This window comes from Thunnus maccoyii, chromosome 1 (assembly GCF_910596095.1).
Source record: "Thunnus maccoyii chromosome 1, fThuMac1.1, whole genome shotgun sequence".
Taxonomy (NCBI): domain Eukaryota; kingdom Metazoa; phylum Chordata; class Actinopteri; order Scombriformes; family Scombridae; genus Thunnus; species Thunnus maccoyii.
The window spans coordinates 24,563,739-24,590,163 of NC_056533.1; the positions used below are offsets into that span (position 1 = coordinate 24,563,739).

The 26,425-nt window shown below is 38.3% G+C and overlaps 2 protein-coding genes across 4 annotated transcripts; one reads left to right on the plus strand and one right to left on the minus strand.

Annotated features, from left to right (window-relative positions):
- Positions 1 to 549: 549 nt before the first annotated feature.
- On the plus strand, positions 550 to 7,480 carry ist1 (IST1 factor associated with ESCRT-III). 3 transcript variants are annotated; one of them, XM_042418085.1, is made up of 10 exons: positions 550 to 656; positions 1,249 to 1,348; positions 1,494 to 1,674; positions 2,043 to 2,130; positions 2,231 to 2,314; positions 2,396 to 2,506; positions 2,604 to 2,795; positions 3,620 to 3,721; positions 4,218 to 4,263; positions 5,072 to 7,480. In XM_042418085.1, the coding sequence occupies exons 1-10, from the start codon at positions 555 to 557 to the stop codon at positions 5,236 to 5,238; spliced, it is 1,173 nt and encodes a 390-aa protein (XP_042274019.1). In that variant the 5' UTR covers positions 550 to 554; the 3' UTR covers positions 5,239 to 7,480. The 3 variants fall into 3 exon arrangements, with proteins under 3 accessions (XP_042274019.1, XP_042274026.1, XP_042274032.1); XM_042418092.1 differs by having other exon boundaries at positions 4,257 to 4,263; XM_042418098.1 differs by lacking the exon at positions 3,620 to 3,721 and having other exon boundaries at positions 4,257 to 4,263.
- Positions 7,481 to 9,912: 2,432 nt separating this feature from the next.
- Positions 9,913 to 26,275, minus strand: LOC121896789 (polycystic kidney disease protein 1-like 2). The gene is made up of 23 exons (XM_042410815.1): positions 25,463 to 26,275; positions 24,043 to 24,150; positions 23,863 to 23,888; positions 23,749 to 23,779; positions 23,587 to 23,648; positions 23,423 to 23,485; positions 23,163 to 23,321; positions 22,932 to 23,044; positions 22,675 to 22,798; positions 22,459 to 22,581; positions 21,254 to 21,470; positions 20,788 to 20,969; positions 20,468 to 20,698; positions 19,716 to 19,817; positions 18,757 to 18,935; positions 17,821 to 17,967; positions 17,500 to 17,702; positions 14,833 to 15,020; positions 14,417 to 14,549; positions 13,259 to 13,454; positions 12,921 to 13,140; positions 12,610 to 12,694; positions 9,913 to 11,218 (listed from the first exon to the last, which is right to left on the minus strand). The coding sequence occupies exons 1-23, from the start codon at positions 25,788 to 25,790 to the stop codon at positions 11,172 to 11,174; spliced, it is 3,267 nt and encodes a 1,088-aa protein (XP_042266749.1). The 5' UTR covers positions 25,791 to 26,275; the 3' UTR covers positions 9,913 to 11,171.
- Positions 26,276 to 26,425: the final 150 nt, after the last annotated feature.

Sequence of the window (26,425 nt, forward strand, 5' to 3'; positions counted from 1 at the left end):
TTTTACTTGTAATGGAGTATTTTGACATTGCTAAATTGGTACTTTTACTAAGTAAGGGATCTGGGTACTTCTTCCAGTGCTGTTGAGTTTAAAATATTTTAACAATGGCTGTCAAATAAATGTAGTGGAGTAAAAAATTTCCCTCTGAAATGTTGTGGAAGTGTCTCCAAATTGTGACTTAATTACAGTATTTTATGTACTTGTTTACTTTAACCTCCGCTAATTTATGCATTAAATTTTACTAACTTGCCTCGTGTTTTGCATGTCACCAGTAGTGACTAGTAAACTAAAAAAGTAGTAGAAAGTAAACTTAGCTATATGCAGAAGAAAGTAGAATGTTTATCTATGAACTATAGTGCAGTAAAAGGGTAAAGTCTCATAAAATGGAGCTAGTTCCCTACCGATATATATAAAATGTACCAGATGACATTACTTGTATAATTACACTGAGATCATACCACACCTGTGTTTTGACCTATTTTTATACAGTGTATGGGTTTGATTCCTGTTTGACAGAAAGTGCGAAAAGCCCCGCCCCCGGGAAGGAAAGTCCCATGACGTCACTAGAGATCAACGCGGAAGTGAACCAGGCGACGAAACAGCAGACAGACAGAAACCCAAATAAGTTGGTGTGTACTCTTGATTACTATTTACAGGTAAGTCACTCCGTCACTTGGTTGTCGATCAGTTGAACTATTACTCGTTTTTGAAGTCATTCCCGCTCGTCAAACTACTCGAGTATTTTGGATGAGTTTGTTTTGATGCTTTGCTTGGCGTTGAGCAAGAGCTAGTTAGCCTAGCCGGCGTCAACAGAAGACTGCTAACAAAGCAAAGGCTAGATAACAGCCAGTGTTGGCAGCACAGACACGGATTTTGAGGTTTAAACGTGCCTTTTGTAGTATGGTTTAGTAAATGAATGGTGAAACAAACGAGAGATAACATTACAATAGATTTAGGTGATGTTTATAACAGCATGGCTGAGATAGCCTTGTTGGGCGTCGAGTCAGGCTCAAGCTAACTATTTTGAGCTGTTGAGTTTTTCTTAGTAAGCTGAATGTTAAAGTCACTGTGGGTGTGTTTACGTGTTGTTATGGTTTGGAGAGACTCTGTTACGGTGGGTTTGGTGGGTCATGCTCACATGATTAAAATGACTCACTGGAGCAGAGGTGGGAGGGTGAGGGTGAAGGTTTCTAGACTGTGAGCTTCCGTCTGGATGCTGGTCCTCTCATTGATTTCCTGTCCACACAGACTCTTAACATCATGCTGGGAGGAGGCTTCAAGGCAGAGAGGCTCAGAGTCAATCTCCGGCTGGTCATCAACCGACTCAAACTCCTTGAGAAAAAGAAAAGTGAGTCCTGAGCTAAATAAATGAAAAAGTCTCCCAATGTTGATTTCATAGCTGTCCCGTGGAGTCACTATAAAGGGATTTGAGTCTGTCCTCCTTATAACAACGCTTTCCCTTTTCCCTCTCCCACCTGTTAATTAAAATGAAGCTGAGCTTGCTCAAAAGGCCAGGAAGGAGATCGCTGATTACCTGTCATCAGGAAAGGATGAGCGGGCACGGATCCGCGTGGAGCACATTATCAGAGAGGACTATCTGGTGGAAGCCATGGAGATCCTGGAGCTTTACTGTGACCTGCTGCTGGCTCGCTTTGGCCTCATTCAGTCTATGAAGTGAGTAACTTAGCTGACCAGGTGCACCAACAATACCACTTTTATTAATTGTACTCCATACCATGGGGGGTCGAGCCTTCTGCTCTGCTGCACCACGCTTGTGGAGCAGCCTTCCTAACCATCTGAGGGCAGCACAGAGCCTAAACTCTTTTAAAACAGGCTTAAAAACCTGTCTGTTCTTAAGTCTTGTTATTTGCTTTATGTTGTGTGATGCATGTTTTTAACACTGTAGCACTTTGAGATTCACTGCGAATGAAAAGTGCAGTACATATTAAATGTATTATTATTATGCAGGAATTATTGACAATGGGAAATGTGGAGCAAACATGGGTCATCCTTGTTAACCCCTCTTCTGTTGCTTTACTCAGGGAACTGGATCCAGGCTTACAGGAGGCAGTGTCCACCCTTATCTGGGCAGCCCCTCGCCTCCAGTCAGAGGTGTCTGAACTGAAAATTGTAAGTACTGTTTAAATATAACACCAAATATAACTGAACTGTTATCTCCTTTTATTCCAATTAAGTCTTGACAACCTTATCTCTTAAATGCTTCTTTCAGGTATCTGAACAGCTATGTGCAAAATATAGCAAGGAGTATGGCAAGCTGTGCAGGACAAACCAGATTGGGACAGTCAACGACAGGGTAGGCATTTTTTTCCCACTGACTGCGCTTAACTGTGTTGAAGAATGCTTGAACCTAATCAAATATCTGATATGTTTGCAGCTGATGCACAAACTGAGCGTGGAGGCCCCTCCCAAGATCTTGGTGGAGCGCTACCTGATAGAGATAGCCAAGAACTACAATGTGCCATACGAACCTGACGCCATGGTCCGGGTGAGCATCAAAGAGTCTAATAATCACTCAGTATTAAAGATGAAGTCATGCATTGTGTTTATTCACCCTCTCATCCGCCACTTTCCCCCACGGACAGCCTGAGGTGTGTCCTGGAGAGGAGGCAGACCTGATTGACGTTGACACTGACAAGAAGTCCGGTGGAGGAGGAGGAGGTGGAGGTTTCACTGCTCCTGCTGCTGCTATGCCCATGCCTATGCCCATGCCCATGCCAATGCCCATGGGCATGCCTATGCCATCAGCTTTCAACTATCCACCTCCCAAAGGAGCCGTAAGATATTTCTTTTAAAGACCCGCTTCATTCTGGTTATGATGTGAGTTATGAACATCCTGATAGAAATCTTCACTCACATTATACTTACTGTATGTAATTATACATATCATCATGTAATACATTTTCTGGAAACTAAATAGGAAAACCAGATAAAATCTTTGGCTAATTCAATGAATTAAAAACATTACAAATCAAGATATTTAAATACTGCAGATATCCTGTTAATCCACATTTTGTCACTAAGCCCTTGTGTACCTAGTCAAGCAGGTAAATGCACATTATTTATCCTGCCACCACCCTAGTATAATATAGGTGAATGGAATTTTGTTTGTGGTGCTAAGAAGCATTCAAAAAATCCCCTTTGAAAAACTAAACAGCAACATGGCTTTCCATAAACAATGTCCAAGTAACTCATAATAATCTGCAGACATCACTGTGGGTACGTTTTCTACTGAAACCTTTTCCAATGAAAGCCGTTAGCAGCACAGTCTGTGGGTTATCCTCTGTGGTTAATTTGTCACTGTTACTGTTTAACAAAATACTCTTCTTCTTATTCTGAAGTAAATTAATAATTTTGGCTCATTTTAAAACAAAAGATAGATTTAAGATCTTCCTGGTTATAGCTGATTTTCGCCATGACAACAGTTACTGTGATGATATGACCCTGTGGCGATGTGAGAAAGTCAGTTTTATGCCAGTGATCATCTTATTCATTTATTGTGGTGATTTTAGTCTGAAAACAATTGTACCATGTCATTTTTACGTTGAATGGCTCAGAAATGATGGGCTCAGGCTTGTACCTGGCTGTTTTGTTCCTTCAGGAACCGTTTAATCCCTCCGTTGGAACCTACAACAACTTCCAGCACCCCATGGGAGGAGGGCAGCCCCCTCAGCTGCCTACTTCTCCCCCCACATACGAGTCTGTAAGTGACTGAACCCCTCCCATCCTTGTCCCCTTCCCGTCCCCACAGATGGACAGACGGACAGGGCAGGGCACCACTCAGGGAAGAGCAGTTCATTCAGCTTGCTTGCAGTTTTGTCTACCCTCTACACTAACCTCTACACTATTTCTCAGAGTAGACCTAGATTCTGCTTTGTGAGTGAGAATATAGGTAGCATGAAGTGCTACCATTGTAACTACTAACTGTGTCTTGATTAATTGCTCTGAGTGGGATTATAATTACTAAAACAGAGTGCAGAGGGTGTTATAGAGAGAAATCAGTCCAGCGGAGCCCTAAAAATATTGTCACACATACTAAAGGTGATGGTTTCTTAAAGATTCCCAGTGGTGTTCCCTTCTTACTGTCTGTTTTTACGTCTGCATCATTCAACGCATTTGTTATTTCTTTGTCAATACTAACATATTTTATTTCAATATAAAGATGACACGATCCCTAACACACTTTCTTTGTGTTTCAGATTGATGACTTAACTGACAAACCTTCTGTTCCTTCCCAGGCCGTAGGTGAGTACTGCCAACAATCACCAACAGTTAAAAGGATCAATATTTTTGCTAAATTCAATGAAAAGACCAAAATCAACAACATGTTAGTCCGCCTCTCAACATTTTTCGGCTTCCATACCCTGTCTGTGGCTCTCAGCCCCAAACCCATTTGTTTCTTCTGAAGACATAAGTCTTTCAAAATGTGCCACAGATATATACTTTTTTTTTAAAGGCCAAATCATTTCCTAAAACAGCTTTTACCAAACATCACTGAAACAGGAGTAAATTGTGCATCTGTTTTTGCGTTTGCACAGTATTTTCAGCTGTGAATACTTTGGTGCACTAGTGAGTATTTCACAGCAGCAGGATGATGTATGTGAGATCAACTCAAACTAAACTAGTAATAACTAGTAACTAGTAAACATAATATTGAAAGAACATGTCACCCAGCTCAACAGTGTAAATCATTGATATGTTTTTAATAGGTTTTGGACAACAATGTAGGCCGAAGGCACAGAGGAATAAGAAAAAAAGTTACTATATATCAGACATTTGCTACATAGACAATAGAAAAACATTCATCCATGTCCTGTTGAAATATTCAATTGTTACAGTTTTGTGATTTTGTCAAAGTATTTATTCCCTGCTTCCTGTGGGAAACTTACCACCGTTATTATTCTTGCCACAAGTCAAAAGTTTGGACACACCTTCCCATTCATTTGAATGAGAAAGGGTCCAAATGTTTGACTGCTACTGTGCACAAACTGCCACATATATATTGTAGTTGTGTGTTTATGTATCGTAATTAATGCCACGTATCACTCTCCAGGTCCCGGCCCCTCGTCTCAGCATTATGACAACAACGCACTCCCAGAGCTCCCTTCTGTTCCCGATACACTCCCCACATCCTCCTTTGGCGGGAACACTACCACCTCGGACGACATCGACTTTGATGATCTAACGCGGCGCTTTGAGGAGCTGAAGAAGAAGACCTAATCGTTACACCCCTGGTCTATACACACACATATAGACACACACACAGGCCTGGGTCGTCACCTCCGCAGCTCAGAACAGGAAATACAAAATGGTCAAGGTTCTGAATCATATTTGGATAGTTTTCCCCCTTTCTACCGTGACGTTATTTTACACAGATATTAAAAAATACATCTATTCTTACCTCATGTAGATAAATATGACCATTTTACTGATGGTGTGGTTGCTCACTCAACCTTTTCAAATAACAGAAATCTACTTTCTTTTGGTAAGGCAGTACCAGTTTGTACCACATGTTTTAATTTCTCTATATACTGTACTGCACATCATATACATTATTACATACAATCATGTGGGTGGTGACCCCTGTTCACTCATTGAAGGACTTTTAACTTTTCCCATTTGTCTGCGTGACATACTGTTGTAATAATCAATCTTAGATTTTTTAGTGTTGCTTTATTTTCAGGGTTTTGGGGTCTGACTAATATCTACAGTACATGCCTTGATTCTACTTTGCACATGTTGTGTCGACACTGTGTCACTCAGTCCTGTCTCAGACCAGTCAAACCAGTCCGACTGCCCGCCCCAGTTTGGCATTCATGCCAACAAATTTTCCAGATTGTTTCTCCGAAGCGAAGCGTCAGTACCCAACAATTGATTTCATAAAGGTTTCCGGACAGATAGAAGCCATATTATCAGTGTCTTGCGCAGTCATGTTATCACTGTGGACAGGGCGTTTTGAAACACTCCTTAATCAATCAGCCTCTCAAACTTTAAGGTCTATATATAGCAGAAATACCGTGTGTGGGGCTGTTCTGGAAAAGCTCACGGTGACACATGTCAAAGCTGTTCTGTTCATCTGTTACAGGGGTGGTGGGGCACAGATGTAAAATGTATGGAAATCTGTAATATTATACATTTACAGTGATATAGCTAGACCTATTTACACAAATGATTTAATTGTACAGGAAATGAGTTTAGGGAGGTGTTCAATATTTGAGAAGTCTGTTTTATATACAGTATCTCCAAATAAAGGTTGTTTGCCCTTTTGAATGTCGGTTTTACCAAAATACCTGCACTTTTCTTTAGTATTGAAGAACTTAATTGACAAGCAAAATGTTTGCAGACAAACAGCAGTCCTAACATAACCGCACAACAACCTGATTTGATGTAAATATTGACCTCAGAGGTTATAGGTTATCTGTGATCGCGTGTGCATGTGTCTTCTACTGTGTGTGCACCACTGCATTTGCCTTAGTTAACATCTCTCATCAGAGGCCTTGCCAGTCTGTACTAGGATCATGCATTATGCATTTGTTATCCATCAAGACTGGATACATGTTACCTGCATTTTGTCTCACTTGATTAGAGATGCGTTGCTTTATTTGCTGTATCCGTAAACAGTCCTTTTTAAAAAATACTTTTGAGTTTAATTTTCTTCATTGGATAAAAAAAATGTTGGCAATAGAGGTTGATGTTTCAATTTCCTTGAGAGAAAGTAAAAGAGTTTTGTTGTGCTGACGTGATTAACCACACCCAGCTCTGCTTGCATGGCTAATGGATGGCGGCCTTGAATTAAAATGACTCAGCAGTTTGTGGAAAGCAAGTCTAAAAGCTTTCCGGCAAGGTGATAGACACGTTTTATTAATGGGTTTTACACGTGTTGGAGAAAGTAGAGAGATGATTAACACTACAGAACTGTGATCTACTCACTGTTTTTTCTATGTTGGACTGTTGTTTCATGCTAACACTTGAGACACAAAATGGTGTCTTGTTGCAAAAAACATAGGAGGTTTTTTTTCCCACTGTATACTAAAATAACAATTTAATAAAAGCTACTTGGAAATGGAAACTGGTCTTAACAGCATTTTCACCTATTGCTCTTGATTCTTTTTCCTGCTATGCAACACTGCCATGTCTAATGGTAACCAGTAGGGGTCCTCAGGTCCACATTCTTAAATCCTTACAGTATTGTATTGACAATCCTGTGTTACCTGTTTACATCTGAATTGTATGAAGATCAGGCATAATTATCTTTGATTGGGTACAACTAAGTGCAGCTAGGTGAGTTTTACAGAGTGGCAGCTGTTAGAATTTGGCACAATAACTTGCAGTCTTTTGGAGATAATCAGTAATAGCTTGACAGGTTAGAAAGCTTTGTAGTCAATTGAGTTTGTAGAGCTCATTGTGTAATGTAAAATGTGCTCGATGATGACAGTCTTAGATAATAAAGACTAGTATGAGAGGTGGTGGCATTGTGGAGTTGCTTGGTGTTATTAAGTCTTTAAATCAGTATTAAAATTGTGAAGATTCTCAGTCATCCAGGTTTTGGTTATCCAAGGAGGGCTGAATCGAGGGCAACTGGACTTGGTTGTAGATACTTGATGTTTCGCCTCTCATCCAAAGGGGTTTCTTCAGTTCTGACTGGCGTGGAGTCCCAGGTATATAACCTCTGTGGTGTCGTTATCAAGGTCATTGATACCAATTGGTTTGTTAGTGCTCCTGACTGTTGTAACAACAGTCGTTGGAGTCACATGGCTCAACACGAGGAGGGCCAACTCCTCAGGTCAAGACTCAGCAGTTTACCTACACCTGAAAGATAAGGAACACTCTTTCTAGGACAACAACGTACATATTTTGGATAGGGAGGACAGATGGTTTGAAAGAGGAATGAAGGAGGCCATCTTCATCAAAGGAGAGAAATCATCCCTCAACAGAGGAGGAGGTCAATGACACCACTTATCTTTCACCTAAAATGCTGTCCATTTACTGCTTCCCAGGAGACTTAACCATTCACATTCGGCCTCATGTGACAACTCCATCAACAGTTACCTCAGGTTACTCCAACATCTCTAACTGTCGTTACATGAGTTGGCCCTCCTTGTGTTGAGCCACGTGACTCCAACAATTGTTGTTACGACAGTCAGGAGCACTAACGAACCAAGTGGTATCAATGACCTTGATAATGACACCACGGCGGTTATATACCTGGGACTCTATGCCAGTCAGAACTGAAGAAGCCCCTTTGGATGAGAGGTGAAACATCAAGTAGAATCAGATTCATGTCCCTATAAACATCACTGGCATTGAAAAACAGTTACTGACCAACCATTCATTATTACTTTGGAACAACGTCATCTCCTCCTTTCACTCTGTAAAAGAGTGAATCAGTCAATTACTATGGCATCAATGTGGGTCAAACTACACTGTGGGAGTGTTGTGAAGAAAATGACGGCTGCTGATACAGTCTGAGGTGGGAGCTGTTGGTAAAAGCCAAAGCTAGAGCATCTAAAAAAGTCTCTCTTGAGCACCTTGAAAGTTTATTCTACCGAAGGACACATTCTCCAAAGGAAATAATCACCAACTAGTTTTATTGTTGCCGTATTGCACCAGTGAGCAGAAGCTACGTGATGGTTGTACTGGTTTTCTGTGTCTGGGATGTGAAAGGCTGTCTCACCAATCCAGGTGATTCACTGGAAGTCTCATTACTAAAACTGTTCATGAATGACTATTAATTATATGTCATTATGTTGATTATAAGATAGTAGTTTTTTACATTTGCAATATGCTCAAAGAAGACTCACTGACAACAACACTAGACTATATTACTCATATCTGCCCCACCGGGACAAATGTAAAATTGACTGAACATAGAATAAAATATCTACATTCACAAATATACAAACTTATCTATTTGGATTAGTATAAAAATACTTGAGCAAAGACTGATTTAAAATACAGACATCCTGGACCTCAGGATATTCAATACCCAAAAGTCTTCCAGTATAAACACAACTGTGCTGTGGTAAGCTTTATCTGTGTTTTGTGATAATATAGTAACAGTGACTGTGAGGCACAGACACATAATGTGTACTGAAATAATACAATATATTGCCAATGGGAGTTGATATCATGATATGACTCCATATGTGTCAGAGTTTTCTGGGTCACTGTTTATCTCTTTGTGAAAACAGAACAGTTACACAGTGAAGGTCAATAACCTGTTGGCAGCGGTTTTAACCTTGTTCAGTGTTCTGCAAGAGACAAACAAATGCTTTGGGATAAAGCCTGTCACTTTCTATTGGTAACACTTTATTTTGCAGGTGCTTTCATTTTATACTAATTTTCAGGAATTTTTAAATGTAATTTGCAGGTATTTAACAGTAAATTTTACAGAAAGGGTGGTGCAGTGTAGTACAAATTATAAGAAATGTAAAAAAGGGTTAGGTTGGCTTAGATGATAAGAGCCCACTCATGGTAGGAAAGTTAGGGTGTTAAGTGTTACCAGATTGTTTATAGCATTTTTAAGAAACAACCTAATATGCTAACATATTGTTTGCCACACAAACTACATACTGAAAACAAAGTCTGTTTGTTAAAATTTATTAAGATTTTTTGCAAATTAAGAACTGTGTATTAACTCAAATATAATGAATCAGCACCTACCAATTAAACCGACTTCACACTTTTTTCAGTTTTTCTTATAATTTGTACAAAATTGCACTATGTTTTCTGTACAATATTATATAACTATATAAAATTAACAGTTAAAGGACCAATGTGTAGGATTTACTGCAGTCATTGTGTGTTGATTGCCATCAAATTGTGGACATGTAAATATACTATATTTTTTAAAATTTTATTTATTTCTTGATATATGCTTTTAGTAATCAGGTTTTAAGACTTTTCAGCCACGGTCTGTCTGCAGCTCTTTCAGTCAAAAGTCACTGACAGATGAATACATTAAGATTTTAACAGAGATCAGTTTATTCAAGTACACACATACAATACATACAGTATCAATAAATGAGAACAATAAATAAATAATCTACTTATGATTAAATAAAGCACAGAAGGTCTAAGACAGACGAGTGTCTGCAGACTTACTTGTATTCTCAAACCAGAAGCACAAACTTGAATGTAGTTAAGTCTGCAGCATAAATCATTCAAAGGGAGGACAAACTGAATCACATAGAAAGAGACATGTATGATGAGAAGACATGCACATTCAGCATATTACAGTGATGGAGGTGAAATGAAAAAAAGTGATCAATTAATAATCATCCACCATATGTGCAATTACATAAAAGCACCTCCTGCTCTTCAAAAAGTGAAAGTTTGTGTTCATGCTTAATCGATGTTTGGCCTTCATATGCTGTCAAGACTAGTTATGTCGACACCCATGGGTTTGGTCTTTGAGGGCTTACCATGTCAGTATTTTTAGACTAAATACCAAATAATTTGTGCCAATAATAAATATCGTAAAGTTTTTTATTATTTTCATGCTTAAACAACAAGAATTCATTATTCCCTCCTTTTGTTGCGGTGTTAGAGCCCATGAAATAGCATTTAGAGTAATAATAGAACACTAAAATGCTCCACTAAAGCCAATATTAACTTAGGTCAAACATTATGGACAAATTAAATGAAGAAATAAATAAATATGCACATTCTTTGCAGATTTTACAGACTTTGTATATAGTATATCTATACTGACATTCAGCAAAAGGACAGAAGTTCACCTATTCCATTACTGGTGGGATTATGTTTACTTTATTGGATTGAGGACATTTTTTCCTAACTCAAAGAACTCATGACAGAACTTGTGTTTGACAGCTAAACACACTAACTTGCCTCTTGTAGCTGTAATGGATTCTACCAATTTAGTATGTTGGCATAAAAAGAACAATCTATTCCCGGCTAAAATAAATAACCAGACAGTTCTTTTATATACACAGACATCATCATGTATAATAAATGATTTGAGAAAGTAAAAAAAAATCTGTACACATAAAACACCAGAATGTGTTATGTAATTTTATATTCAGAAAGTCAAACTTCCAATAATTGCAAAAGAGTGTCTAAGAAACAAGGGTGCTGTGGATCGCAGCTGTGCCCATCGGAGTAGACAGCTCATCCCGCTAAATGCAGCTTCCTCACAGAGTGTCCCTGCCAGAGTAGCGTCTACACTTGTCTTGTTGCTCTGTTAAATGGAGAAGACAGCGCAGTAAGACTCATGGTTCTTTACCGCTCCTTAACTAAAGGCAGGATGCACCGATACGATCAGGAATAAGAAGTCACTTGGGAGGAAGAGAAAAACTAAAAAGGTCACAAGTTTGTAGTTGTTAAGGCAAATATTTTTACTCTTTCACACGCATGATTACATAAGAGCTCTCTGCAGTCAAGCTGAAGTAAAACAGAATGGATACCTCTGTCTACGTCATAAATTATAAATTAGTTTGGACTGTGATAAAAGAAATTTAAAGGCCGATTTTTTTTTCAGTCTTGCTTCAAACATTTCAGGTTTATACTAAAAGATTTGTCTTTCTACTTAAATGTTTTTGATGGTTTCTAGAATTTCACAAGGTATTATTAAAGTTTTTTGGAGGGTTGAATTGAAAATTGAAAAAAGTATTGAAGCCAGTAAAGTAAACCTCTTACTATTGAGATATGTTTTAAATTCACAAAATACCTTTATAACCTGCACTAACTGATTTTTTTTAAACCACTTTTCGAGGCAGAGGAAACAAGCTGTAAGCGCAACACTGACATATTATCTGCTTTTAAGTTGTGGTGAACAGATGTGTATTTACTCCTCCAGCAGATACGGAGCAACATTAGCATTAATTTGTATTTCTGGCAGTCCCTCTTCCTTAAGCTCTGTTTTGGTTTCCACCAACTCTTGAGAAAAATATCGGTCTCTTTACCTGCTAAATGCACCACTATGTTCACCTCTTCATCGCGAACTTTGTGTATCTGCTGTTTGGTTCTGGATAGGTAATGTACTGTGAGTTAGATTAGATTAGATTAGATGTTCTTTATTGTCCACAAGGGAAATTCATTTTGTTCAGGTCATAACCATACTAACAGACAAGACAATAAATAGATAAAACAAGTAAATGACATCACAGTAAAAAAGACACCATAGTAAAAGACAAAATGCCTGTGTGGAGGCACAACAGGGCCAATTTATCCAGGTGGAGGGGGCAAGGGTTTTTAGAGCTTTTTGTTTTTAATGAAAACAGTGCCTGCTACAGATGAAACAACACTGATGAGAGCAAACCAAAACAGCAAAGTTGAGAGCTGGGAAACCAAAAAATGAGCTGAAAGACACTAAAACACTGTTTAGAGCTGAAGGGAACTGCAGAGTCGGGTTATAATTATCTGTTGGTTTGTCCCTATAGGGCACGTTTCACATACACCGTCATTTGACTCCATTGCTCATGAAAAGATATGAAAATATCAATTTTAGCAGCTTTAAGGATGATGAAAATATATTAAAACAAGGGTGATAAAAAGATACTATACTGGTTATATGTACAGCGGACCTGTTCGGCAACAAATGGGTTTCATAATGGTTTTCTACCTTCTTACCTAATAGCACTTGCTCAATTTCCTCAGTCTCCTCCACAGCTACAGGTTTCAGCAGAAGGGCGAAAAAGACAGCAACCCCTATCACCTTTTAACAAAAGCAAACCATGGAATATGTTTGAAAAATTATTATAATGATACACAGAAATATAAAAGCTGAAACAAAAATATTTTAAGCTGATCGTATGATTCTGCTGGAAGCAAATGATTTTATTCTACAAACAGCACAGTTTTCAGACTGATCACTAAATTAAATGTTTTTTTTTAAGGAAGAATATGTTGGTACAGTAGAGGTTTTTTCCATCTTGACCCACCTTGAGAGGCTGCAGTATAAAGATGCTCTGGAAGAGGGAGAGGCCCAGAGATATGACCCACTTGATGGACTTTTCTTTGCCGTACTGAAAGCCATACAACAAGGTGAAGAAAGTGGACACTCCACTGATGGACAGCAACAGGAACCAGCCTAGGAACACACACCACCAGGGCAGCCAGCAGCCCGCTGACCTCTTCTTCTTCTTCTTCACGGGAGGTGGGCTGGGCCAAGAGAGAAGCGAGGAATGAGAGGAAAAGAAGAAAAGAGGACGACACATGAGATATTCTGGTTAAATGAAACTAGTGATATTTCCCCCCTGTGCAGATTATTTGTGCTGACCAGTAAGCCAAGTGGCAGCTGAAGACCATCTCAGCCTTGCGAACCAGCAGGTTGGTGATGTTGAGGGCCTGCTGGTACTCCTGTGGACTCGGGAGGCTCCTTCCATCCAATTTCTCCAGACACACCAGGAGGTGACAGAGACCAGCTAGGAGGAACTTGCTGCAATACACCCAGTGGGGGTCACTCTCAGTCTCACCTTTGGCAGAAACACATATACAACTATTTTATAATCAATTAATCATTTCAGTCTTTTTTCAAGCAAAAATACCAAAAATTCACTGGTTCCAGGTTATTAAATGTGTGAAACCGCTGTGTCTACTTGACCTTATATTATAGTAAATTTAATATATTTGTGTTTTGGACTGTTGGACAAATCGAGAATATGATCCACATATCGATATATCGACCAATCGATAATGAAAATAATCATTAGTTGCATCCCTATATCATATATTTTCCTTATTGTCAACAAATTTCATGACGATATAAATCAACAATGAACTGATCCTACTAAATGTATTTCCTGTGTATTGAATGCCTCATATTGATTATTCCTCTGTGCCATAGACCTCCACTGTTGTCCAAAAATTATTAAAAACACACCAGTGAGTCACATCATTTCACTAGGTGACATGTTGCTTGATGAAGATGAGCACAGGCACTAAAGTTTATTTTAGGATCTCACATAAATTGTCCTGCTGTCCTGACTGGTGCACCAGATGTGCAGCTGAAAGAAGTCCCCAACAAATGCATTACTTGTTTGAGTAACGTTTGCCAAAAATACAGTGCCCAGCTGTTTTACAAAATTAGTAATGTGTATATTTGCAATCTATTTTTACAGATCTATATATGGGTTTGGGGATGAGAGCAACAGACAGGCTGGGAAAGTTGGAAAGTACTGAGAGATGGACAAACACTTAGTTGTTTTTGGTCTTTTCATGGGAGTTGTTGACAAAAACAATATAACCAGCCCATGCAAATTCATTTTGGTTGTATGTAATTTTCTTATCTTGACTTTAAAATAGAAAACCTGCTGTAAAACCATTTTTTTTATTTCAAAAGGAGGACTGATTCTCTGGCTGAATGCAGTGGCCTTCTCATAGGCTATGGAAGTGTTTTACTGGGTTACATAATGCTCTTAACATTGATCAAAACAACCTTGCATAAGCTGGATGAATTCATGCACTCTGTCCAAGGCAGTGTAGAGGTCAGTGGTGGACTCCAGCCTGTGTGTCTCTGACATCTTGTTCCTCTGACTTCTGCTCACCAAAGAAATCACCTCCTCTGTATCCTAAGGCAGGATTTACAACAAATAGCAAATGCTAAGTGTACTTTATACTACTTGAACAAATACACACAAAAAAGGTAGGAGTACACGTAATACAGTTAATAATCAGCAGGAGTCAGAGCCACACAGACACAACACAACATAATCTGAACTCAAAAATGTATTTGTGGACTCATAAGGTCAGTGATGAGGCACGTATTCATCAGAGCATTGCACAAAAGGAGTCACACAAAAAAGTGCTAATCACACTCTCACACTCATTGAGATTAGATAATACAAAACACACCTTTAGAATGGTTGGTATGGTAACTGCTTGGGGTCTCAAGTTATCCTCAGAGTCGGCTTTTTGTGATTTTGAAATGATGCGGGGTCTGATGCTTCGGAAGATGGTGATGATGAGGATGTTGATTGGGAACATGAGAAGACCACTCTCGACCCCCACCATGACGTCCTGCCAGGTGATTTTCAATGAACCTGGATAGATATGAAAACAAGGACACAGTGTTGGTGATACAAAAACAACAGCAGTGTTAGTTTAGAGCTGCAGTTGAAGACATAGCAGTGAACATCATCTACACTGTAGACGCAAGAAAGGCAATTACTCACCTGCACCACCTGCAGGAAAGGAGCTTTACAGCTACAGATTGTTTTATATAGTTGCAGTTTGTGCATTAAGTGCAATAAGCCACGTGCTGATAACTGAAAAAAGTAATAAACGTAATTTAAAGGATAAGTTCACATTTTTTTGAGTCTGTCTTAAAACAACAGTCAGGTGCCCAAATGAACACTGAAAGAGGTTTTCCTCGCTGTAATCATTTCTCCTGTTCATACTGGCTATTAAAAGTGCTCAAGTGTTGGGGACCAAAATCCACAGTGTGTCCACACAGTTATTTTGTGCAAAAATGTATTTAAAAGTTGATCTGAAGCTTATATGAGGCTTCAGCAGTCTGAGTTAGTCATATCAATGGATATCTGCCACATTATAGTCTTTTTAGTATCAAATTTCCTCTTTGTGTTTCCTTGTTGAGCTGCGGTGAAATTATAGTAACAAAAAAAGGGACTTTGGCACTAAAAAGAATGTAATGTTGAAAGATATTTATAATATATAAATATTATATATTATATTATAATTAATATAATAATATAATATTATAATTTATAGCTTCAGATAAATGTTTAAATGCATTTTTGTACAGAAGTAGGGCTGTGGATTTTGTCCTCCATCACTTGTAATTGCATTATGAAGGGATCTTCTAATGGACAGTATGAACAGGAGGAACGATTATGGCAAGAAAAACATATTTCAATGTTCATTTGTGTACTTGACTGTTGTTTTAAGACAGATTTAAAAATTTGTGAACCCGTCCTTTAAGATCCTTCAAGGTTATATGTGTTTATAGAAAGACAGTGTTCATTTATTGTTGAAATTTAGGAAACAGCTTTGGTAACTTGCAATACCCATTTCCTGTCTCTCTCCACTTTCAGCAGTTGAATTAAAGCAAAAAATACTCTAAAAATAATCTTTAAAAAATGTAAAAAGAAAATAATTAATTCACAATATCTTTAAAAGTTACATTTTGTATTTTTCAGACACACCCTGAATTGTATTCCTATTTTAGTGCGATTTATTTGCAATTTCTTTATTGTAGCTAACACGTCAAACAAATCTCAAACACACCCACACGTTTTATATTGTTAGCGTTTTATATTACTTTTCTTTCCTATAGGTGGTTTATCATGTGCAGATCTGGTCTGAGAATGAATGAACAACTCCCTCTTGTGGAGAATCTGCTGAATGTGAATGGGTGAGTTTGTGAGATAAAACCCAGCTGAATGAGATGCTTCTTATCAACACAGATACACATACTGCTGACGCTGGAGAGTTGCTGATTACATACACCCACACATATTCATACATATGCTGTAAGAACAATGTTGCAAAAGTATTAGTGATGGGACTAGTATGGCTCTTCAACACCCATGACCTCTGAGAAGCAACACAACAGCTTAGTCTCAAGCAAAGCCTTGTAAAGGTGGCTCAACTCTTCCATCCAACATATTCTATTCATTTATTGCTGCCAGGCTATGCTGAGACCTCCATAGCTGAACATGCGTTTGGTCGTGTGTCCGCGTGTGTATCCAATCATGTGTTGTTACCACGGTACCTTGAGAGCTGGTTGTGTTGTGAATTCAAATAAATGTTGAAAAGATTCCTTATGAGCCTGCCGTAAAGCTTAGACTTCCGTCTTTTCAGCAGTCGATATGTGTTACAACAAAGCAAAAGGCATTTCTGGCAGTCGGCTAGGCTACAAACAAGGCTTACCTAGTCTGTTGCAGGCCACATTTTGGCATCGGTCGTGACTCAAAAACTGATATCCATAGAAAAGTTTGGTCTCATCTTGAAACAAAGCATCTGCTGATTAATTACATTCCCGATATGTTATGATCCACTAAAATAAGTCACGATACGAGATTAATAAATCCACGTTTTTGTTATCCTCACCGCCATCTTGACTATATACACCTGATGGAGATCTGTACTCTTCTAGTTCCAAATGTTTCAGTTGTACATGTGGAGGCAGAGGTTTTGGAGATAAAAAACATGCCAAGAGACAAGACAGCCAATTAACTTGTTTCTCAAATTTCACCTCAGCTCACATATCGGCTCCAACTATTTGACCTTTCATCCTAAACTTTTAGACCCCAATAACAGAGTCACTGAAAACCTCTCATTATATCACAATTAAGATATTTGTTTGTTTTTCCCTACAAAAGGATTGTTCACCAGTCAGTTTGTGTTTTCTGTAGGCTACATACTTATCATATGACCTATAACCAACAACAACATTGATGAAATTAATATAAGGCATAGTTTTACCTCTTTAATTAAATGTTGCGCTTCAGGTCAGAAAGCTAAGAAACAGCCAAAATAATATAAAAAACATTAATTCACCAAAGGAGAAGAGTACTGGCGAGTCCTCATCTGTGGGAATGTTCCAAAAGGCGATATTGATGGCCATGGTACAGAGGAGCAGGCTCATGCAGCAAGAGACTCTCTGGGCACGTGTGAACGGACTCCTTGAGGGGGGATCCACTATGGACACCCAGATGTGTTCATCCCTGAAGCCAGTCGACGTTCTGCTCTGGAAAATATTCCTGACAGAAAGAGGCAAAAACCCATAATGACACTAACCACTACACGTGACTTTCCTATGAACATTTTTCAGAGCGGAGATAGTATATTTCAATCTGTGTAAAATGGTCCACTTCTGACCTGAAGCTGGCAATCTCGTTGTTCTTTGCAGCATTGAAAGTTTTCTTGGTCATGCCGTCTCCGCGGTCAGCACTCAGCCAGCATTGACAGAGGAAGTGAAAAACGTGTCTTGTTTGGAGGTCCTGTATGGTCACCTTGTTTATATACCTTTATACAAGAGAAATTCATTCATTTACCGTATGGATGCTTCCATGTGGAAAATGAAAATGTTCGACAATATCAACAGATTTTTTGGGAGCACCAATTAAACACATTATGAACTTTGTGTATTTTTCTTCGAAGTTTCTAATCACCAATTTTACGCAGAGATTTCTTGCCTGTGGCCAAAGGCAATACTAAGAATGTGTAAGTGTTGTGTAACAAACCATGATATATAAATTATATCACTAGTAGAGATAGCATCAAACTAGTGTCTTACTGGAAGCTCTGAATTTTGCTCAAAGCATTTTGTGTGTGTGATTCTTTATGACCGCTCTACTCTCCATCAAAGTATGTGTGTATGGACCTGTAAAGTATGCTCAAAGTGTTATTTAATGAGAAGTGATAACAAGGTAGTGCTAAACTATGAGGCGGGCCTGACATTTTGAAGTGTGACTGTGAAGAAGCCAGCAAGCAGTCTGGCAGAGAGGCAATAAATACTACCTGCACACATCTCTAACAACCATGTTTACAGATTTACACTGACATCCACCAATTATCCACATGTTCAGTGTGGAGCTGAATTAATTTAAGCATAAAACACCACACCACTAGTGTAAATATCTCACTTCAACAACCTAAAACATGACACAAAGCTGTATCGAGTCAGCTTCAATTATATTAGTTTAATAATAAATCTTCAAATAGCTTCCATTAACTACTTTTTTTATTTTTATGGGAAACACTGTGCCGTGATGTGGCATAGTGTTACATATGTTGAGTACTTGACTCTAGTACCATGAGGGATGACCTCCGGAGTTGTCGTGCTGCAGCCTGAGGTTTCGCACTTCACCCAGTGGGAAGGGTGTGGCCAACAGGAACATATCGACAGCTCCTCTCTCAAACACAGGCTTTTCAGGGTCTGTGAGGTTGTGTGTGTCGCTCTCTCCCTCAGAGCCAATCAGCTTCACTGTGACCTACAGGAGAGCACAACAGCACTGGGTTCACATACAGCACTGGGTTCACATATCAGCATCATGGACTCAGACATGTCTACAATATATTTAGTATTCTGGATTAATCTGCGTTTTTCATACTTTCTGAGCTGGTTTGAGTTAATTTCAGAATCTTACCTTGCATGATCATGGGTAATCCATCTCTGTAAACATTTTTCTATTTTATGTTGTCAAAGTTACATGATCATTGTATGATAACACAGTTGAGGAAAGCATATTAATTTAAATATTCTTTAAGGCTGATGCATTCAAGTGTTGGATGGGAGTTCTAATACCCAAGACTTGTGAGTTGGTGGCTGAAAAGCAACAATTTTAAGTAAAGAAACAATCAAATGTGTCTGTCTGAATGCAGTAAAATTCAAAAATTAATTTTTAAATTTTTTAGGGCTTCACATGAGCAAAGATTTTAAAACAATCCCTGCTTTCAACTCGATGACGGGAAGCAATGATGTTAAGATCATTAGATATGTTGACATCAAAATGTTCTACAACTAAAGCAAGTGCCAAGTATCTAAAAGTAGATTTTTATACTGTAACCACTGGCTGCTTGGAAGGTAGGACAAATGCAATGATCAACAATATCTTAAGTATTAATTCAAAGTATACACAATTTGTAGTTAATATACTGAAACATGCAAGCCAAGACATACAATACCTTCAATAAAAGGTTTTTTATGTGTTATTTCATTTCACTGTCATAATCGAACAATCATCAGTGTATCAATGAAAGAAGACTCTTACATTGGCACTAGTCCCGGCATTCTTACGATGGCCAGTTTGGACACTGATCAGGTAGTTGTACTGAGCACCTGGATGGTTGTCCTCCAGCAGAGTCATCTTCCTCTGATAGTTCAACATAAAACATTGTGGTGCATAAATATGAATGTGTTGGCAGAAATGGCTTTATTTGTGCATTGGAATGAACATGAAGAGGTTAGTTTCTAAATTCAATATACACCATTTAGCCTTCACATACTGTTTTTTCTCATTTCTAAACCACAAATTATCCACGAATACCTCATCAGTCATTTATAAATGCGTGATTAATCCTTAATGAAGCTTTCAGAGAGCAGAGGGAGATCTTTTTCTTTAGGTTTTAGACTTTTTGTTTATGGAGAAAAAACATTTACAATCACACTATATGATGGTCCGATGTCATGTAAAACAGGAGAACGGTGAACTATATTAAATGTGAAAAATGCAACATTTGTATCAAATTATGTGCATCAGCTGCACAAAAAATGTTTTTAAAAAGTTGAAATATTTCCATGTTTGCATATTCTTGGTCACATTAGGAGAATTCATCAAATTTCAGGCTAAAAGAAAAAAGTGGTCAAATCTGACCCTGAACAACATGTAAGGGTTAAAAAATAGCAGGTGTAGTGTCTATGGTTTTTAAAAATATGACTTGATGATTTGATAGTTTCATTGCATTCTGGATGTAAACCTCACATAATATTAAAGACCTCTTTATTACTTCTGTAGTGACTCACCTTGGAGCGTGACCTGCGGTCGGCATAGCAGGCCCACAGCAGAGTGACCAGGTAGAGGCCGAAGAAAGCACACAGCAGCGCCAGCACCACATAATTGCGAGACACCGTCGCAAACAACTCTGCTGTGCGACTTATGTCCACGTAGTTCGGCATCACAAAGAGGGAACTCCCAAAGAGAGTGAGGTGGTTACACAGACATTGTGTTTGCTCTGGAGTACTTTTCTCACCCACCTGAGACAAAATCATATACGAAAGTACTGGTGTTATTCGAAGAAATTACGGTACAGTACAAGATTGGCTTTGTCCCGGTGGAAATTCACCTGACAGCCATCAGTGCTCCATGTCTGCCTGCCTTTGTGCCAGTACAAGCACTTGCTCATAAAAGATGTGGTCGTCAGTGTCAGGCCTGGTTCCCATGTGGAATTGAAGAGTCTAGTGTCGACATACCAGACCCCAGGAGTCTGCTGCAACATCTCTGGGGTTATCATCCAACGGTAGCCTCCTGTTGGAAAAAGCAGCCAACATAATTGCTATTCTAATAATCAATTTAAATAAAAAAATAAATACATTGTCTTTTTGAGTAATTAATACACAAGGGGGCACATAGGTACATGTAAGGCAAACCATTCAAATTGAGTGTGTCTGTGCCTGTTTTAAGGATACATCATGTTGCTCTTAGTGCCTACCTGGATCGGGATGGTGCTACAGAGGGTTACACTGGATTCATAAGATATAATCAATAAAATTGATGAGGACGGGTTAGGGTATGCAGTAATAGATCAATACCTGTTTGGCTCAGGATGGTTGTGTTTCTAACATAGGTAGAATTAGGAGGTGACCCTTGCGACAACATAACAACCAGTGACACATTTTCACTGGGCTCCGCGCTGAAGAAGATGGTCACGTTAGGGTCCGAGACATTGATTGTGGTCAGCGCTTTTGTGTTTTTCTCCAACACAACGGTACTATTTATCAGTGACGCATTTGGATGAGGCATGAAGATCTGGAGAAACCGGAGAAAGCAAGTTACTATTATTACTATTAAAATATATACTGTATGTTAATTTAGCAGATACATAGCCCCGAATCATATGTTACGTCATGCCAAAGATCTTGCATTGCAGATTAAGAAGAGGTATTTCTCCTCTAGATGATGAAGTTGGAAGATTGAAAAAGATCCAGAAAGAAAACAGATTGTGGGAGCTATGTAGATTCTGTACTATAAATAATACCTTAATACAATTTTCATGTTATGGCTCAAAAAAAAAACGGCTGAAATATTTGGATGTAAAGATCAACATTTGAATACTTGTTTAATTTTTTATGATTTAAGGTTGTTTAAAAACAGCAAAAACATTGCTTTCAAAAGTGTGGAAAAGAAGGCAAATGGACGATTTAATTAGCCTTTTCTCTTATTTTTTCTAGTAGATCATGATTACATTTAGAAAAGTAAGGTTGCTCCAAAGAAACTGGAACAATGCTTCAGTTGTTTTTTGGAGTAACCTTCCTCTTATGTGTGTTAGTTCTCCTCTACTTTGCTCCATGTGAACTGTGCATATTTGTATGCATTAAAAAAAAAAAAGAAAAATTGTTCTTCTTTTTCTCCGTGTTGTTGTTCTTCTTCTTCTCTTAGTAATATATTTATCACCCTTTCTCACCATTTTGGAACAGCCAATTCTTGTGTTTTGTGGTCCTTGTCACTACTCACTCCACTGTTTATCTAGGGAGCTCATAATGAACTAAGTGCTCTGATAAACACGGTGTCACTAGCTGTTGCTTTTCACATGCCATTGAGGAGCATAACACTCTAGCGTTGAATTATTTGATAATAACGCACAATGATTTTGTCCCTTACAAATGCCACCTACACTTTCCCTCTGCTTGCCACCAACACTGAAAAACATGAGGTCACATGTTTTTAATGTTATCGCTCTAATGCTACAAAACCCGGTGTGCACGTTCATGAGCAGTATGTCTCATCACCGCTGTACCTCTATCATCTCTGTCAGGTTTTCCAACCTGATGTCTGAGACTCCATCACTGAGTAAAAGGCTGCAAACAGTTCCTGAGATGTTGTCATCAGACAGATGGGGATTCCCTGAGAACGTGGCCATCTTAGAAGGAGAAAAACTCAAATGTAAAAAGGCTGTTGGTGACAACAAAGTCACAAAAACTTAGACATACACATGATTGTGACACACACAGACCTGAGTGATGATTGTGCTGTAACGTCCAAGCTGAGGCTTGAGTGCTTCATATGAGGGGAGTCTGATGAACTCACCATCTTTTTCTGAACCCAGCACTGCGTTGCTGAGGTCAGCAGGTGCATAACTGAGAGGAAATAAATGTGAAAATATTAATTTTTTACATATATTTTCTGCTATATTATAAGGTTATAAAGGGAATAAAAGATGCAAAGTTATTTGAAGAAATGTCAGGCAATATTCTGAAAGAAAATACTAACCTGCCCTGATAGATATAGCCTGTTGAGTGCTTAATAACAATTCTCTGATTGGTTGCCGAACCCAGCAGCAGAGAAACCATCCGAAAGATCTCAAAGACCTGCTCAAATAAAGACTGAAGGGGAAGAAAATGCAACATCGCCTTATTTTAACAGCCATTATAGTGATGTGATGTCATTAATATGTACGATTTCTTAAAGCTGAAATACAGGCACACATTTTATTGAACTTACCTTAGGGTTTGGGTTTGTCAGGATATCACATTTTTTCATTGAGAGAAGGAGGATGCCAGAGCCACAGTTGATGATGTGACTGACAGTGTCACTGTTTTGCAACGCAAATGTCGGCGTCAGTTTTTTAGTAGCTTCCAACAAATACTGAATGAATTTGTCCTGTGAGAGAGATAAGCAGACAGAATTTAATTGGCCATGATAAACTTTCAACATGAAAGAGGTGAGTGATGTAATATCCACGGGCTTTCCAATGTACCCACCCTGTTGTCATTTGTCGGCTCCCCTGCTTCTGTTTCCATTCGCAGGAGTTCTTTATCTGCTTCCTGTCTCAGAAAAACAGCATTTTTATACTTTGAAAGGCTAGTTACCACCATTAAATGGTTTTTGCAATTTGTGAATCAAATATTGTTGATGCATCTCTCACCAGGAGAAGTTTGTTAATGTCTGTGACGTGCAAAGCCATGGTGTTTACGCTCCTCTTGAGCCCTGAAATCCATTTGAGAAATAAAGATAGACAGCATTACTGTTTGGTTCTTCGCTTGCACTGCTGTTGTTGATGTGACACATTATGTGTGATCTCACTTACGAGATCTGGTTGCGTGACTGGACAGTAAATTCTGTAAGGAAAACATGAACAAACATGAAAATTGAGTCTGGATGTTTATATAGCTTGTTACTGACTGAAAGATGCATTTCTTACCTTTGTGTTGGATGCAGGCCACAAATCTTTAAAACAAGAGAGACACTTTTAAAAAAGCATCCTACTGAATGTTACAATTAACTTCACACAGTTGTTATAAATGCAAGAGAAGAGAAGGATGAGGAAAGGAAGGAAAGGAGGAAGGGATGGAAGGGGTTAAAGTCGTGATGAGCTGCCTACTGTGGGTGCAGAGGGAGCCACGTTTCTGGTTGCAGTCAGATGTAGTGATGAGCTGAAGAGGATTCAGCTTCACGTATGTGCAGTCGTCACTGGAAACGCCACCATTATCTGCCATAAACACGCGCAAACAAATCATTAGGAAGGCTTCCTTTTTAGGACATTACTGCATTCTAAGCTACAATTGTGTCATCATCGATTAATATGTATATTATTATTTTTAAGATGAATCAATGAATCACTTGGTCCAGAATCATCCAATGATATTTAAATAAAAACATTTGAAAAGCTGAAATGTTTGGCATTTTTGTTTTATAAATCATTTTAATGATTAATCAATTTTCTGTTGAACTAATAGATTAATTGATTGATTGTATTTAGCTCTAGAAACCATTTTAGTACAGTACACATATATCACAAGATAACTAGTGTAGGCTATTTAGAAAGTGGATATTACATATAACTCATACAGAACTGTGAACACTGGAGTGACGTCAATTCTGACTCAACACTGACAAGATCAAATCACATCGAGTGGGTTGTACTATATTAAGTCACAGTTTTCAAATTTGTCACATTTGCTATCATCAAAAGTGCCATCCAACAGTAAAAAAAACAGACACGCAACAAATTAAATATTTAGTTTCACTTGCTTTGTGATTTCATTATGGGGTAACAATGCTTTCATGGTGTGTGATAAACAACATTTGTTATTCATGAACCAACAACAAATCAGCATCTCATTTACATTTAAAGGACGAAAGACATTTCATCATCACTGTGTTGTAGTTTTGTTAATTTTTTATTTTTGGCAAACTTCATGTGCTGCTGAGTAAAAACAGAATTGAATACTGACGCGTTTCAAAAAATTGTTATTATTGTTATTCAGTAAGTAAACATGTTTATATTGAGCAACAAAGGATAGTATAAAAATATATATCTATTATTGTTTTTTTTTTATCAGTAATGAAACTCATGTACCTTTATTCAAAGATTTTGCATGACACTCAGCCTTATTTAGTGCATGAGAGACTTTACTTAATCATATACTTGCACTTTATTCACATAATGTTGTTCTGTTTCCCTATATTGTAATTTCTCTGTTGTTATTTCTGGATTCTCTCTCTACTTGCTATTTATTCCCATTTAAAGGGATTCTGTGTGGAGTTTTCCCTCATCAACATTGAGGATTTAAAAGTAAAGGTTGCCTTCTGTTCATATCATAAAGCCTTCTGAGGCTAATTTGTGATTTTGTGAAATTAAATTTACTTGACATCACTTTAGTCTAACTGCCCACCTCTCTATGACACCTGTAACAGGAGGCCTCAAACATTGCTCAAAGATGATAAGACAAAAATACAATAAGCTTTAAAAATGGGGAAAAAAATGCACCAGCAATAAAATGTTGACATGCTTCACTCACCCATAGTGGGTTCCTGGTACTTTTCTCGAACCCCTTCCCCCAGCCACCAGGTGAAGTTGCTGATGTTTCTCTCTCTGGTGATGTTCTTCAGGTAAATTTTGATGGGGCTGTTAATCACCCTTAGTAGCTCTCCTCCTCGCTTTTCACAGCTGCTCCTGGCTTGGGACCAGGTTTTACTCCCCCGAACTAACTCAAAACAGACATTTCCGATAACAAATTCACACAGCGAGAGGTCGTCATTGTCTGAACAGGATTCAGACGTCTCAGATAACGATAGAAACCCAACAACAATCCACAAAAAGACAGAAGTTCGGAGTAACAGTTCCATAGTTATTATAATGTTCAGAGCTAAAGAACATAGTGCTGCAGAAACTGTGGCAGAAACAGCAACTGAGCAAGGTTGCTTCCATCTGTCGTATGGAAATTAGAGCTTTCTCCAGAAAAAACTCTGCATCTGTTTAGGAAAATCACTGCAGACACTCAAACAAGATGCAAAGTGAAGGAGTTACTTGGTGTCACCAAAGATTAGAGTAAAGATCCTTTACTTAAGTCTCAATACTACAATGTAAAAATACTTTAAAAAATCTAATAAAAATCTGGTATAAATCTGAGAGGATTTGAGATGATAGATTGGGTAGGAAAGGAGAAAAAATGATGTAGTTCTGCTACATAAATTTGGATTAATTTTTCAGAACTTTTCTTTAATCTTTGCATTTACGTGAAATATTGGAGGGTTTTACTTCTTTGGGCCTCAAACAGCTGCTTATTTGAAACCATGTGAGGGGAAATGTCTCTTTGGTGGAACTGCAAACAACTCATAGACATCTGCAACGTGACAAAGAGACACAAAAACACACTGATTTTTTGTAAAGGGCCATAAGCCAAAAAGTTCGGGAACCACTGATTTAATCTTCAACAATGCAGCATAATTTATAAGCTCAACATTATGTTATTTTATGTAAA

Excerpts from the sequence above, each read along its gene's own strand:
- ist1 (XM_042418085.1), top strand. The coding sequence starts at position 555 with ATGACGTCACTAGAGATCAACGCGGAAGTGAACCAGGCGACGAAACAG. Across the intron at positions 2,796-3,619 it reads ATCCACCTCCCAAAGGAGCC|GAACCGTTTAATCCCTCCGT; the intron begins GTAAGATATTTC and ends TTGTTCCTTCAG. Across the intron at positions 4,264-5,071 it reads TGTTCCTTCCCAGGCCGTAG|GTCCCGGCCCCTCGTCTCAG; the intron begins GTGAGTACTGCC and ends ATCACTCTCCAG.
- LOC121896789 (XM_042410815.1), bottom strand. The coding sequence starts at position 25,790 with ATGGAACTGTTACTCCGAACTTCTGTCTTTTTGTGGATTGTTGTTGGG. Across the intron at positions 23,045-23,162 it reads TGACAAACCCAAACCCTAAG|TCTTTATTTGAGCAGGTCTT; the intron begins GTAAGTTCAATA and ends CTTCCCCTTCAG. Across the intron at positions 18,936-19,715 it reads ATGCCGGGACTAGTGCCAAT|GTCACAGTGAAGCTGATTGG; the intron begins GTAAGAGTCTTC and ends GCTCTCCTGTAG.